General features: G+C 40.0%; 1 protein-coding gene across 11 annotated transcripts in view; it reads left to right on the forward strand.

The window, feature by feature from the left end:
- The window catches only part of IQSEC1 (IQ motif and Sec7 domain ArfGEF 1), a 492,717-nt gene that overhangs the window by 302,298 nt on the left and 173,572 nt on the right, over positions 1-16,847 (forward strand). Inside the window, exon 1 of one of the 11 annotated variants that reach the window (XM_075183128.1) lies at positions 13,436-13,955. The exons of the other annotated variants lie outside the window; for them this stretch is intronic. Within the exon in view, the coding sequence (XP_075039229.1) occupies positions 13,888-13,955 (68 nt within the window). The 5' untranslated portion in view covers positions 13,436-13,887. Of the gene's footprint in view, positions 1-13,435; positions 13,956-16,847 lie in introns of those variants that run through there. 11 annotated transcript variants of the gene reach the window in all.

A 16,847-nucleotide genomic window follows, 5' to 3' on the forward strand; every position in this document is an offset into this window, starting at 1 on the left:
TGTAACAAAAAAAAATTCAAACCACATCATAGTATGTAGGAAACCATTTAGTAGTATTATTTCATAAGAAGTCTAGTACAGAGTCACACAGCCCCAACTGATGCTGTGTATTCTGAATTTTCCTACATGTACAGAATTTTCTGACCATATTTTCATTTATTTACAAAGTCACTAAATATTTTAGTCCTATACTGCCATGAGGAATGAATGAATAACCAACATGCCGGTGAAGCTGGCAGAATTAGCTCCATATGATTTATCTGGCAGTGACATATTATTCCCAAGGAATTGGTACAATTTGGCCAGAATACAAGTGTCAGCTGAATGGGAACTACAGTGAACTTATTAGCATATTTGCATATTCATGATCCATTATGCTCCTCATTGATGTTTTCGTTCTGACAGATTTCTGTAAATATTTTGACAGTACTGCAAATAAAACATAAAACTGTGTCTGTGTCTATTGTGAGCCAGTTATTATAACAGGAAGTGAGGAACATGAAGGGTTTTTATCTAATTCTGTAGGATATCCAAGTTTCCATCATCGGCATGCATGAATTTACCATAGAGGCTTAGAGAATCACTGACCAGCACTATTTAGAGGGCAGCAAAACACAGAGATCTACTTTATTTTATGTTTTAAGTCATTTATTAATGTATTTGCTGCCAGCTCAAATGTATATAAATACATAAGAAAACACAGAGAGACACACACGCACAAACTTGAATCAAGATACTGCAGATATTAACATGTGGGTTCAGAATTAGGGGCCCATTTATGATGCCGGGTTGGTGACCTAGATTTTCTTTTGCTGCGATAATTAGATTTCACCCCTTGCTGTGCTAAAATGTCCTGTAACCTATAGTGTCCACATTTATTTATTAGAATAGAACATACTTGCCAACTTTTCCTCGTTGGCTTCAGGGAGATCCCGGGGGTGGGGCTTGATGCATCACATCATTTTTGCCCCGCCCCCTAAACGATTGTCACAATTTTGGCCAATTACAGCAGGGTTAATATGATGTGATATTTGCGTTGTTAAGCCCCCCCACACACACTTATCTATTGCAGGGGCAAGAACCGGGAGGTTGCCCTGTTCTCCCAGGAGTTCTCCCAGAAATGTGGGAGTCTCCCGGACATTCCGGGAGGGTAGGCAACTATGCATTAAAGAAAAGCCGCTAATGAATCTTCACAGACTGAAGTGTCTTTTACATTTCTGTCTCCATTACTAAAGTCATGTTGTCTTACCTGTCAGTCTTTGATTAAATCTTGGTCTCCATGAAAATGGCCACCTCCATAGGCATCAATTTATCGACATAGGACACAATTTCTGAACTGTGTCATCATGCCATAGATGGTGAAGCCAACCACGTCTTGTACTGGCTCAGCATCAGGGAGAATGCCAGACTCTTCAGGGAGTGAGGGAGATCACCCCTATTTCAGGGAGTCTCCCTGACATTCAGGGAGAGTTGGCAAGTATGGAATAGAACCCCTCTGGTGCACAGTTACCTGTACACCAGGGGTGGGGAAATTTACTAACCTGTAATTTTTCTGAAACCAACCACCGCACATTGGCAGAAACTTTGCCCTCCAGGCTCCAACTTTGGAGGCTGAAAAGTCAAATTGTCGATGATGTGCATTGGTTTCAAAACTCCTAAATTACCTGCTGTTTAGGGAAACCTGCCATAAGTAATGTTAAAAAAACTCCCCTCCCTATCTATAACAGATTGTGTTATCTTACATTAATTAATAAATAATAGTGCCCCCTTATATTGATTAATAAATAATAGTGCCCATTTATATTGATTCATTATTACTAGTAGGTCCTTTATATTAAATACGTTAGAAATATTTTGTTTCTTTTTTAAATTATTGTGCCCATAGAGACTAAGCGGTCTGCTCCTTAGGAGCTCGGTCACAAATGAGCTTATGACAGTTAAGCCTGCTTATTTGTTACACAGACAGCCAATCATCTGTTAACCTGGAGGACTGGAACCTCTTTTTTCCAGGGGGATTTTTGGCCTTTTTCCTGGCGGTTTGTAAAAATCAGAACATCATCATTATTTATTTATATAGCGCCAACATATTCCGTAGCGCTTTACAATTGGGGACAAACATAGTAAACTAAGAAACAAATTGGGTAAAACAGACAAAGAGGTTAGAAGGCCCTGCTCGCTAGCTTACAATCTATGGGACAATGGGAGTTTGACACATGAGGCTAAGGCTAAGTATACATTTTGCATTTCGGCCCATCCAGGCTTCAAAGGTAAAAGTGACTCATAAGCTAAATGATCCTGTCACACAACAATGTTGGTCAGGGGGTAGTTGTCTTGTGTGAAATTGTGTAATGGGTGGTAATAGCAGTGCTGTAACTAGACATTTTGGAGCCCTGGGCGAGACAGGGCATCGGCGCCCCCCATCTAAAAAAAAATATGTAGCGATTTGTATTCTAATATTTTATGCACTTAATACTCAAATAAGAACAGCACAACTATCTGTGTCTGTGTGTTAGGGAATTTAGACTGTAAGCCCCAATCTGGCAGGGACTGATGTAAATGAGTTCTCTGTACAGCAGTGCGGAAGAAATTCATAAGTTTAGTTGTTTTATGTAGAGGACAAAGTATATATTTATTTTACATAAACTGTACTGAGTATGAATTTAAGGGGGGTTCACATATACTTAATTCGAATTGTGATACTAAATTGTCTGTCTTATTCGTATAATGGCTCAATGTAACTCAAATACTGCAGTATGTGTAGGTTTACGAGAGGGAGAGAGAGAGATTTAAACAATAACTTACAAGAGTTTGGTGCTTCCGCCCTTAAGTTCCACAGTGGAACGCATGTGCGTTCCACTGACAGGAAGTTCGGCATTTGGAACGCAAACTTGCCGGACTTCCTGTTAGTGGAACCATCAAACTCTTGTAAATTAATATCTCTCTCTCTCTCTTCAGTCCTTAAGCGGAACTTAAGGGCTGAAGGTATGGAGGCAGGTAGCGGGTGGCTGCTGCGCCCCCTTGACCTTGCGCCCTGGGCGACGGCACCGCCCGCACCACCCTCGTTACGGCCCTGGGTAATAGGGTAAGGTAGTGAGGTTAAGAGGGTGGTTGAGGAATATTATAAGCTTGTCTGAAGATTTTGAACAGAGATTTTGAAAGTGATGCCTTGTAATCTGGCTTTTCTCTGGCAGTTTTCCTGCGGTTTTATCTCCAGTAGATCTGGTGGAGGGAAAAGCACCAAAAACGCAGAATGCAAACCACACTATAGTAAATTTAACCCCAGGTTTTATAAATGTCTCCACAGTCCATATTACAGAAATCCATTATTTATGAGTGTGGAATGCTCATCCATAATAATTGTGTTATCATGTTGGTTTGTAAATAGACCGTAGACATCTTCAGACCAAAGGTCTTTCTAAGTAAAATAACAAGGTCAAAATGAACATAAACCTTATACAGCAGTACACGCTGATCCTGAGGTAATACAGACCTAGGGGTTGGGTAGGTAATTCAGACAATGGAAATGTTGGCAGTTTTCCTTGAGACAGTGTCAAAATGTAGACAGTGTAATTGCCACAGTCACAATGTCGACATTAAAAGAGCAATGGCGGCAGGTATGGCTGTATAGCCGCCACTGTCATGTAGACAACGTAACTGACATTTCCATTATCTGAAATATGACCACATCCCCAGACATAAGGGGTTTCTTTATCAGGGCAGTACAGCCCTATTGCTGGGGAAATCGGCTTCTTTTGGTGACAATTGGGCCAGTTATCATATTGCCCAATATATGAAAATGGTTACCCCCGTCGACTGTACTGTTAATAGCCGGTGATAACCCTGCCAGTGGTAATATTCCATGCCTATGCATGGGGAACCTATTCAACAGGTATTGCAAATTCATGTTAAAAAAAATTTAAATATATAATAAATTCTTATATATTATAAAATATATATAAAATATATAATATATAATAAATTCTTTTTCTATATCTTTTTATTTTATTTTTATTTTTTTACAAGTAGAACCGAAAGCCCAAACTCTTAAGACTCTGGGCTAGGATGGCCAGGGAGCTGAATATATTTTTGTTAAATTGCATTGAAAATCTGCATTAACAGCATAAAATAAATATAAATGTAATTTAAATATGCTGAAAGTTCCTGGGAGCCTAGTTACATTTCTGGCGGTTTATACATTAATCTCTGTTACTGGTTACTGTTCCTTTATCAAAAGTTTCTGGAGTGAAGCTCTGCGGCAGGGCCAGGAATTACTTGTGTACAATAGACAGTGCTCTGAGAGCATGGGAAGAAAATTAGGCATTTTCACTCCCAAACCAAATCTTTCAAGACAATTTTCTGCAATTTGCTTACCAATGAGTTCTGGTCTGCAGAAGCCGGGATATTACGACTAGGATAATAAGGAATTAAGTGAAGACCGGGCTTATGGTGTATTGTTGATTGTCCTGCGTTAAATTCTGTACAGATTATAAATGATGTGTTTAGGTTTAGCTGAGCTCTCGTCTCTGTAGCTCTCTGTGATTTATGCTGTGATTTCTTTGAACTGGGATAGGCTGAAGGTTGGGGGGTTGTATTAATTACATGTAGACCACTGGAGCGTGAAAGAAAATTACCATTTAAAAAAAAAATGTATTTTGAAACTAAATGTTCTGATGCTCTTCTTTTAGGTACATCATGAATGTTTTTTGTCCTGTGTTACTTGCAAGCAAACGCATTCATGCTACAAACTGTAAGCTCTTCGAACCAGTGTTCTTGTTCATAGTTTGCTATCTGTAATGCGTTTTTAGTCACTGGCTAAACCTCTTCATTAATAGCTGTAAATGCCGGCAGGCTATAGAACACACAATACACAATACCAAGAAGGAGGTCATCATAACAAATATTTTTTAAAGAGAAACTATCCTGTTCCTATCTGGTTTTTTTTTTTTTTTTAAACCAGAGTATTTATTTGTGTGCTTTTTGTTCTTACTATAGCATTATGTTGTTGCTGTTGTTGTTTAAACCACAGTACGGGAGGCACACCGTTTCCTCGTGATAATTTACTTACCACACATATCACTGCAATCTATGTAGCATACACAGCACATCAAAGAGCATACTTACCTACTTTTGACAGGCTCCCTCCGGGAGATCACTGGAGAGGGGTGTGAAGGGAGGGCGGAAGGAGCGGGGCTTTGTGATTTGCATCATTTTGGCCCCACCGCCCAGTGATGTATGCCTGTTTGGGGTCTTTTTACAGTGGTAAAATGACCCAATGCAGGCATTACGTCTCTGGGGGCGGGGCCAAAATGAAGTGAATCGCGACGGGCCGCCCCCCTTCCGCCCATATACCCCTCCATGCCGGCAGATGCGGCAGAAATTGCCAGCTCTTCCGGGATTCCAGGAGACCTACCCAGAATTCGTGAGTCTCCCGGACATTCCGGGATAGTTGGCATGTATGTCAAAGAAATTAATGGACCCTCAATCGTTTTCCCGTTCGAAAGGCAAAAAAAATTAAATGTCTGTCTGGACATGCCCTAACATGGGAAAGAATACAGAATAAATGAGAATTAAGCAGTTTGTTTTTGTAAGGGCCTGCATACTGATATAGCCTATTTATATTGCATTCTGAATATTGAATAGATTTTATTATTGACTGCTACAATCTTAACCTTTATAAAGTGTTTATAATTAATGTGAAGCAAAGTCTTTCTCTATTCTCACTAATTTGCCCTATTGATCGCTGGCACTTTCAAGTGTAAAACCCAGTTTGGATGTATTCTACATACTCGAGTCAGCTGGTTTCTAGGTTAGTGGAAAGTATTAGCAAATCTCTTGTGTTCCTAAGAGAAAGTTCATATGTTGGTCAAGTATCACTCATTCTTTCCCACTCTCCCCCCTCGCTATCCCACCTTTACCCTTCTGTCTCCAGTTTCCCTCCACACACAGTGTGGTATCATCATAGATGCTTATTTTTGCACTACACATCCACCTTTCATTTTAATCAGATATTTGGCCCCAATATCTATACTAGTTGCTTGTAAGCACTTTTTACATGAACCATTTCAAATGAGAAAACACAGTTTTTATCCAGTTGACAAGCTCAAGTGAACTATCAGGTATACATTAGCATAAACACAACTTAATATACACAATGTAAAACACTACAAGCAACTAAACATGTATTAATATAAATGGTGTTTAATTTTATAATCTTCCCCCCTCCAATCTGACAACAATCTATTTTCTTCCGGTGGGATTTCCGGCAGATTTTTCAGCAAACCGCAGTTTAATAAATTTCACAATCTGTAGTGTGAAAAAAAAAAACAGATTATCGGTATGAAACAGACAGGCGGAAGCTCTGAGTGCTATATATGTTTTGTATTGTCACAACCCTGTAATAAATTATATTGTAACAAATCCAGGGATGGATTGAGAAACCCGATATAGAGAAATAATTTGAATAATCCTATTTATATCTGTAATTGTATAGTTTTGGCAGTTATAAGCTTGTTGAAACGGAAGTTTGCTGGTTGTTTTAGAGCCTAGTGAAGGGAAGATCTATTTTGTTGTTGTGACTGTCGGCTTTGTGCTTTTATCGCTTTCATCTACTTTCTTTGTTTTCTATTTACAGGATATGATATTGAGCTGCATTGCAGTATTGTTGCTGAAAGCAGGTTGAGTTGAACCTGTTTATGTGAGCAATGATTTAGACCAGTGGCTCAGCCTCTCACTAGTAGCCCCAGGATGTTAAATCCCTTTCTTTCAGAATTTGACATTTCTTTTAGCCTAAGTGTTTCAGTTGAAATAAAGTTAGTGCCTCACTTAACTGGGACAAACTTTTCTGCAGTGTATTTGCATTACATTACAACTTGTTACCGGCAGCTATTGCTCACAGGCACAGCATGGTGACATGGCGTGATATTAGAGAACTACGGTCCTGTAGTTGCCAGACGCCATGACTGGAGTTTCACTATAAGAGAGAACGACTCTATGGTAAAGCTGTGCATGGCAGTTCTTATTGCTGGGAATCACTCACCGGTGGTCATGAAATCAGGTAGGATATGCAGAACACCATCTTCAGATGTCATTAATATTTTCCAAAAAGCAGTTTTTCGCAGATTGGTAAATATTGGTATGGGGATGGTGTCAGTAAGCGCCAAGTTTGTGTATGCCGGAGAAATCTATTATTTGTCCTGTGTTATAGCTTTGATAAATTGTTCCAGAATAGCTTTTTCTCCTGCGAAAACTGGCATTAACACAGGTGTTGATGCTTGATACATAGGCCCCTTAATATGAGCCCTAGTAGGAAGAGGCTCTGTTCTTATGAGCACCCCAGATATAAACAAACAAGTTGAAATGAATCAGCCATCACCTAAGAAGCAATTGAGACCCATTTGGTAACTCAAGGTAACACATACAGGGCCTGATTCATCTTGGAACACAATGTGAACGCAAATTGCGTTTAAAAATACGCTTGTAACTCGCACGCTCCTACGCCCATATTCAAAGCGGATATCAAGAAACGTTTCCATTTGAATTTGGGTATAGGTACAAGCTGGTAATAAGTTACTTGCCGTATGCAGACAGACAGAATTCAGTGCAGGATAGGCACATGCATACATGCAATAAGAGGCAGGCTGGACTGGGGGGCATCTGTCCACTGCGCCTGTCCCATAGTGGGCTATCTTGGGCTGGGTCACTGGGCCACCTGCATTTTTAATTCTTTAAAATGTTCCTAATGGACCGATAAGCCGAGTCTTGTCCCCAGGGCTAAAATTTGACAGCCCTCCCCTGTATGCAATATAAAGTTCCATCAGAGCGCATGCAACAAAACATGTTTTTATAAAACTCTTAATACTATAATCATTAATAAAATATATGATTAATAAAAAAAAAGGTATTTTTTTTACGTGAAATAAATAAATCAAGATGTTCTTAATGTGTACGGTACATACAATGCATTTTTGTATATTTTCTCTTACTTGCAAACACATATTCTGGCATGCAAATGTGTTGTCATCGCTATCAGTCGGCACCTACACCTGCCCTATAGCAGGTGCAAGTAATACGACTAAATAAAACATACCTAAGAGGTGCCCTTTACACCACAGCTCTGCCCTTCAAGACGCGGGCAGACGGAAGTGTAATTTGGCAGGAGGTTGTTAAAATTGTCCCAAAGTTTCCAATCGCTCTGTTTGATTTGATTACACATAAACCTCCGCTGAAGTTTTCACCTACTTGTATTCTCAGCTACAGTTGCCTTTGTAGCTATGATATTGTAGTAATATGGATGTAAGCATATGATTGGTGACTTATGGTCAGATGGCACAGATGGGCCTATCATCTTTAAACATCACTGGGCTGTATTATGTTGTTACCATGTTCTAGAATTTTTGCAATGGGGAGGAATAAGCCAGCTAACGCTGTATGTCAGTAATTAATTTGTTTCATATAACTTATATAACTTGTACATTTTTTGTGGCATGGATTCAATAAAGTGCTGGAAACATTCCTTAGAGATTCTGGTCCATGTTGACCTGATAGCATCATGCAGTTGCTGCAGGTTTGTCGGCTGCACACCGTATTCTCGGTTTCCTGGTCTTAGCTGGTAGGCGTGGAACCCAGTGTGTTTAGGTGCTCTGCATTCAGAATGCTCTCCTGCATACTACTGTTGCAACACATGGTGATCTGAGTTACTGGTACTTTCCTGTCAGCTTGTAACAGTCTGGACACTCTCCTCCGACCTCTCCCATCAGCAAGGCATTTTCGCCTATAGAACTGCTGCCTCAATGGATGTTTTTTGATTTGCATACCATTCTCTGTAAACTCTATAGACTGCTGCGCCTAAAAATCCCTGGAGATTAGCAGTTTTTCTTCGATAATAAAACTATCCTGTCTGATACCAACAATTATTCCACGGTCAAAGTCACTTAGATAACATTTCTTCCCATTTCTGGTGTTTGGTCTGAGCAACAACTGAACCTCTTGACCACATCTGCATACTTTTATACATTGAGTTTTTGCCACATGATTGGCTGATTAGATATTTGCATTAATGAGCAGGTGTACCTAATAAAGCGGCAAACAGTAGCTAGACTTCATCCAAGAGCCAGGATCAGGAGTATTAGTGTAATGGCATTTTGCAAACAACAAAATACGTCTCACCCCTAACTGGCCAAACCACAGCCATTTCAGCACCTAGTCACATATGCCATACGCATTTTCACAATGGTTGGAATATATGGTATTTAGTTAGTTAGTGTTTACTTTTGTGAAGCTGTGGGGGTCATAACAGTTACAGTTTCCACCCATGGTGAGCTCATTCCTAATTAGTTCCAGACTTACAATATTTATAAAATATGTTATCTTTGCCTGCAACAAAATCCTTTTTCTTTCTTCTTCCATGCAATATAAAACTGCATCGTCATGTGGTAGCAGAGCCTAAAACCTCTATGTACGTCATCTACCCTTTACACCATAATTCGGGAATGTGTCCAGGGAAGTCACTTGTGTAAATTATTTAAACCTAAAACACCAGCGTTAGATCCGAATCTCATACACAGATTCAGAGTGTTTATTGTTTTGCTCTTATTTGTCAAATGCAACAAAGTATTATACTGTTTTTCAAGAGTCTTGAGTGTATTCATTGTAGACATTGAGCTATCAAAGAGAACGGTATACTTATTACATATTTGTTACATAAGCATACATATTTTTTTTTACACTTTTTTTGTCCTTTGAAGATCTTAAAAAGAAGTAAGCAATAATTTATGGTCCAAAGGCCGGATGTTCCATTAGTGTCAGTTTTAAAACCCTAAATGGAGCAGAATTTTAATGAAAGGTAATTTAAAAGCAAACTACATGAATAAATCAATATTTTTCATGACAAAGCAAATCATTGCTTCATAAGTGTTTAGGACAATTTTATATATTTTTTATTATAAATGTAATCTCATGATACAAATAGCCAGTAACAGATTTGACTCTGTTAATATATTATTTAATTTAGAGTTTATCAGTTTCTTACATGGTATTTTAAGAATTCCGTCCCGCTCCACCTTACAGCGCTGCTGCAGTTCATTGGAGTTTGTATGTTCTCCCCGTGTTTGCGTGGGTTTCCTCCGGGTGCTCCGGTTTCCTCCCACACTAAAAAAAAACATACTGGTAGGTTAATTGGCTGCTAACAAAATTGACCATAGTCTCTGTCTGTTTGTGTGTGTGTGTGTGTTAGGGAATTTGGATTGTAAGCCCCAATGGGGCAGTGACTGATGTAAGAGAGTTCTCTGTACAGTGCTGTGGAATTAGTGGGCTATATAAATAAATGGTGATGACGATGATGATGTTTGAGGGCATTCATTTATGCACAGCTGCCTTAAGGTCCCACCACAGCACCTCAATGGGGTTGGGTTCTGGATTTGACCTGAGCATTGCAAAACCTTGATTGTTTTATTTTTTAGCCCCTCAGTTGTAGATGTTGTAGTGTGATCAGGACTATTGTCATCATTCCTCTGCCACCGCATACCTCCCAACTGTCCCGATTGAGGCGGAACAGTCCCAATTTGATGACTCTGTCCCGACATCCCAATTGGGACAGCTTTGTCCCGTGGATGGGAAATTTTTGAGCTATGTCTCATTCATGACGGGAGGAGATTATGGAGCAGCCTGGCACTTCAAAAGTGCTTGGCATGCCCCCATTGTGATGTGTCACACCCCTGTTCCGATTGAAGAAGAGGTGTGCCTCTAGCTTGATGGTTGGTATCATCAACATCATCATCAGCATTTATATAGCACCAGCAGATTCCGTAGAGCTTTATAATTGGAAATACTGGGTAATACATAAAGAGAGGTAAGAGGGCCCTGCCCGAAAGCCTACAATCTATAGCAGTGTTTCCCAACTCCAGTTCTCAGGACCCCTAACAGTGCATGTTTTCCATATCTCTTTGCTGGAGCACAGGTGTATTCATTACTAACTGACACATTTTGAAAGATCCACAGGTGGTATAATTATTTCACTTGTGACCTGGAAAACCTGCACTGTTAGGGGTCCCTGAGGACTGGAGTTGGGAAACAGTGATCTATGGTATGAGATTCTTGTTCTTATATGCTGTTGGTTTTGCCATATATGACAATATGTGTCAAGACCAAATAACTACACTGCAGTGTCATCTGTCCAGAGGACATTGTTATAGATGTCTTGTGTTGCATTCAGATGCAACTTTGCAAATCTTGACTGCACTAATGTATTTTTTTGGAGAGAAAGGGCTTTCTCTTGGCTATCTTTATATGAAGGAATACTTTTCTGATGTCATTAACATTTACCATGTTGACAGAAGCCTGAAAATCTCGCTTTTGGGTTCTTTGCGATTTCTCAAAGTACCACACGGTCTGATCATTGCCTAAATTTGCTGGAACACACACTCTTGGGAAGATTGTCAACTGTCTTCAATGTGGACTTTACATTCAAAACCCTTTCCAGACTAATGAACAGCAACAATTGCTTCTCTGAGATCATTGCAGATGCCTTTTCTCCTTGGCATGGTGATAACACAAACATGAACGCTCCAGAGCGAACTGCCAAAGGTTCTGCTTTTATAATGAGGTGGTAGCATTTCCTGATGGTCAAATAATGAAGTACCCTTGATTAGCAGCACTTTGATTTTACCAACTTTATTGATAGTGAAACAGGAAGGGTGCACTTAACTTTTCACAAATGCCTTCATCACATAAATAATAAAGTAAAATTTTTTATGGGCTATATCTCACATACGTTTAGATTGAACACATTTTAGGACTTGGTGACACATAGATGATTAATTATGTCATGGTATGTAATAACACAGATTTGAAAGAAGATATACTTTCTTTTTGACATATTCATCTGGTCACTGCGGTGATGCAGTTTTACCCCTTGCTTGAATTATATTAACTTCCCATTAATTTGGATTGGTGAATGCTGGCCTATTTACTATTTTTATTTTTGTGGATTGAATGCAACATGCTTCATATTTAGTATTCAAAGTCTAATATCTGTGTAGTAAAACTCCAGTGGGTGTGCACACTCTGTTTTACACTTTATTAGCGTTAGCAGTACATGGAGATAGTACAAACAAGGTAGGCATAGGTCACATAAACAAAAATTCAAATAAATTTACATAGCATGAGTAGCATTAAAAGCAATAGTAACAAATACAAATAGTAAAACAAGAAGGTTAACATAATGGAAGTCATATTACAAAAGGCAATTTCTGGACAATTTATCTGGATGGCAAGGGTAGCCGAAGGCAGGTAATACTCAATACACTATGCTGCACATATCAAAATTGTCCATGAGTATGCAGCCTAAAGCTGGGTACACACTACACTGTTTTCGTCCAATAATCGGCTCAAACAGCCGACATACGACCGCTCGTTCAAAAGTCGGGTCAGTGTGTGCAGTGACACGATGGTCGAAAGTCTGCCCAAATGGACTATTATCGCCTCATTTGGTTGGTCGTACCGTTAAATATTTTTGTTCCAATCTCGTTTCCGTTGTGTAGTGTGTATAAACTTCCCACCGATCCACAACAGTGAGTACGAAATTACAGTCATTGCTCACGACAACATGGCTGTAAAAAGTCGCTAAAGGGACGTCCGCTCTTCCCTTTATCGTCCTAAACAAGGCTAGTGTGTATGCAGTCCATGGGCTGAGCGATCGGACCAACGATCGCATGTAAAATTGCTCGGCATAAAAAGTTGGTCGAAATTTCTGTAGTGTGTACCCAGCTTTAGTTTGTCAGCTCCGGCGCCCAGGATCCTCACCATTGTATGTTTATGTTATTAAAGACTTGCCTACCTTTGGCAAGTTGTATCCAGGAGAGGGGCGTGTCTAGAGGGCAGGAGGGGCACAGTGAATCGTGTCATTTTGGCCCCACCCCCCCACGTGAAATATGCCATTTTGTCATGGGGGCGGGTCCAAAATGACGCAATTCACGGCGAACCGCGTCATTTTAGCCCTGCAGTTGCTCTCCCAGGAGTCCGTGAGACCGACCCGAATTTCGGGAGAGTTGGCAAGTATCTGTTATTATATGATTCCATAGCTAGATCTTTATCCATCATGGCCAACGCTCCATAATGTTGTTGCTCCACCGAAAAAAATCACGATATTGACAATAAAATGCGCCAAATATAACGTAATAATTATTTGCTATATCTCCAGTACAGCGTAGCCTGTACGAAACGAAATACATTACGGGAAGTGAATCTACCTGTTATTTTCATTGAATTTTCCATTTCAGAAATTCACTGGTGTGCTTTTAATACAACTTCATTTCCTAGTACTAACAGCAGATTTACTGTGTCTAGCACACGCCATCAAAGCCTCACATTTTCCTGGTTCATTTAAGTTTCAGGCTCCTTGTTTGCTTATTGGAAAATGATTCATTAGAGCGTTTGGCCTGGGAAGGAGTTTATTACACAGCCGTCAAGTCAGATACTTTGCAGACAGCTGGAGTCTTGAGCAGCCTCAAGCAGATGATTTCACTTGCAGTATGTGAGTGTGTGCAGTTCTAAGCACAGACACTGAACTAACCTAATAAAGGAACCTTTGGTGGAAAAGCTTGTTGACTGGAGGAAAAAAATCCAAACTAGTAATTTTGAGGTTGATCTCTGTTTTTTCCTTCCTTGGAAAATGTGCATAATGTTCGATGTAACACAGATTCCTGTAAACCATGAAGAGGTAACATGAGAGCAGTTTTGAGCTGAAGTTTTTGGTCCCAGAAGTCTGGGGATTTCTGCAAGTTGAAGCGCTATGGAATCCAGTGCATCTACGTGTGTCTAGGACTAATCTGGGCTTGTGGCAACTCACAGTTCGGTTGTGTAAGCGTATTGTAGAACACGTTCCAAGCAATCATGAAGGGGGATGGCAAAGCGATGTGGAATTTAATGTGGAAATATTGCCTTTCTGTCAGAACTATAAGGTAGGATCATATGTTATGAATGAGATGTATAATTCTTATTATAGTGACAGTCAATCACATTTCGTAAAGAGCAATATAGTGTAAGTGATGTCCCTGCAGATACGTCCTCCGTGCATTAAGTGTTTGATGTGCTTATTGTAAATGTATTTCCATTGACTGCAGGTATTATTTGTGACTCTTTAGCTGTGTGTTTTCTACAAGAAGAGATACATAGAGCATAGGGGGCAAATCATAGCAAATGTTTACATCAACATATATAATCAGGGGCAGGGGGCATATGTCCCCCGGGCTGGTCCCATAGTGAGCTACCTTGGGCTTAGTCACTGGGCCAACTGCGTTTTTTTTCCCCTTTAAAATAGGCTGCTGAGTGGAGTTTTGTCCCCGGGCTAAAATTTGCCAGCCCTCCCCTGTATATAGTATCTTTATAGAACTTTGTTTGTCTGCTTTTTCTCTGGTGTATTCTGTTGGCTTTGCTAATGTCAGGAATATAAATGTAAACAGGATTAAGTACAGCCAGTGGAGTCCTTGGTGATAGTGATGTGACATGATGCTGAATTACTGTATACCGGCCACTTACTGTGTATGAAACTGTACCGTATACCTCAGCCAACTGGCACTGCAAGGGACTCTCTATATAACTATATTGTTATCGCCTAACAATTCATAATCAACCTCGGTTGTGTTAAGCTTTACCGCCTGTATTATAAATATAAAAGTGACACAATAGGTTTGTAAAATTCTACATACTTTATCACAGTGAGCAATCAACAATATCAAACAGATTTATTGTATGCAAATATGACGATAGAAACTAAGAGATTATAATGTAGTACTGGTAAGTTATTTGAAATAACTTTTTTTTAGGCTGTTTCACCAGATCTGTTTACTCTGTTTTTATTTCATCTCTCTGCTTTCTGAATGCTGACATTTCTGTGAAACCCTAAAGTCGCTGCACTGCGTTAGTACAGATTGTTAGAAATTATTTCATTTGGCAAAAGGTTAACATTGTCAGCCAAACACTATCAGCACAGACAGCACCGTTCCACTCTGTTTGAGAGATCAACACGTCAGAACACACTGACATTATACTGTAGTACCTATGAAAGGATTACCAGCTAAACACTCTGAAAAGCTTTCATAAGGACCATTGCCACAACATTTGTATTATACAGTACTTCTGTTCTATTTTCTATGATTAATATCTACATTTTATGATATACAACACTTATATAAATATATATATATATATATATGCAACACAATAATCCAGATATTGGCAGGACTGTAAGAAGTGTGGCTTATTGAAAACGGGTGTGGCTGCATCCTATTGTAGACGTGATTGGTTGGTGGAGCAAACGCTTTGTGCAGAGGGTGGGAGGGGTTTTGGCGGATGGCGGGTATTGTTTGGAATGATCAGGGTATGATTTATTCAGTCCTGATTTTTTCAATGTAAGTCATAATACATACTACATCAGTGTTTACTAACCTGTGACGCTCCAGGTGTTGTGAAACTACAAGTTCCAGCATACCCTTCCAGCAATAAGCTGCTATATATTGGCAAAGCATGCTGGGACTTGTAGTTTCACAACACCTGGAGTGTCACAGGTTAGCCAACACTGTACTACATAATACTAAAAAATGCAATACAACTCCCAGAGTGCCATCATGTTCGGGCCATTCTTTGCCTGTAATTATGACTGTACTGCTACGCAAGAGTTGTTCCAGGCGGTTGAGAGAAGTGCAGGATTATCTGCATTGTATAAGCTATCGGGTATTTAGAGGGTTTGTTGTACATTAATAATGTTATATTTACATTTGAAGGCTCCACTTTGTGTTTTGTATATAAATTGTCTTTTTGCTGGTTTCCTTTATCCCGTCAGCCTGCTGATAAGCGTGGAGAGGATAGAGCACGGCCAGAGGAGCATTTACATAAGTAATGCTGAGTTTTTCCAAATCAGGCTTCAACATTTTCTCCTCAGATAATGTTTATAAAACATGCTACAGAATGTAAGTCAGTAACAATACAATAGGGAGGCATCAGAAGTAAACCTGCCCTGTATTATAAAGTATATCTACTTAGGCAGCACAGCGGTGCACTGTGGCACTTCAGACATCTATGATAATAATTTCTGAGGGTACGATTCAGACCAGCCTCCCCCCCCCCCCCCCCCCCAGGGGCGCACACGGGAAAAAAAAAAAACTTGCGCAGCAGCTCCGTTTCGGCGGCACTGTACTATATAGGAGCCGCGGCGCTGTCAAAGAAGCTTCCGCGGCGGTGCTGTATACAATGCAGCACAGCCGCGGACGCTTCTTTGACAGCGCTGCGGCTGCTGTATAGTACAGTGCCAGTACTTGGGGCACTTCGTTAGCGGAGGGGAGGGATTTCTGGAGACCCAGAAACCCCCCCTGCGTGCGCCACTGCCCCCCAGTTTGTATGTTCTGCCCTTGTCTGTGTGGGTAACCTCTGGGTGCTCCAGTTGTTAATTGTCTGCTGACAATAATGGATCCTAGTCAGTGTGTGTGTGTTTGTGCAGTGGAGAATTTAGAATGCAAGCTCCCATGGTGCAAGGACTGATATGGATATTCTCTGTACAGTGCTGCATAATACGGTGGCATTATACATATAAGCGTTAATATATACATAAATAATCGTCTGAATACCAGCTAAGGACTGGGAAATATGGGGTCCAGAGCAGAGTTTAAGGATGAAATCAACAACTTGATAGCACTGAAATAGCGAAGTTTATTGGGTTATGCAAAGGGTGCTACTGGAAGAATAATTTCCTTAACCAATGACATTTATGAAAAAGTGCAATTTTAATGAGCAATAATGCCATACAGTCATCAAGTTTCCTCCAATGTACTTTATACCACACAGAGACCTCATCTGAT

This window comes from Mixophyes fleayi, chromosome 8 (assembly GCF_038048845.1).
Source record: "Mixophyes fleayi isolate aMixFle1 chromosome 8, aMixFle1.hap1, whole genome shotgun sequence".
Taxonomy (NCBI): Eukaryota; Metazoa; Chordata; class Amphibia; order Anura; family Limnodynastidae; genus Mixophyes; species Mixophyes fleayi.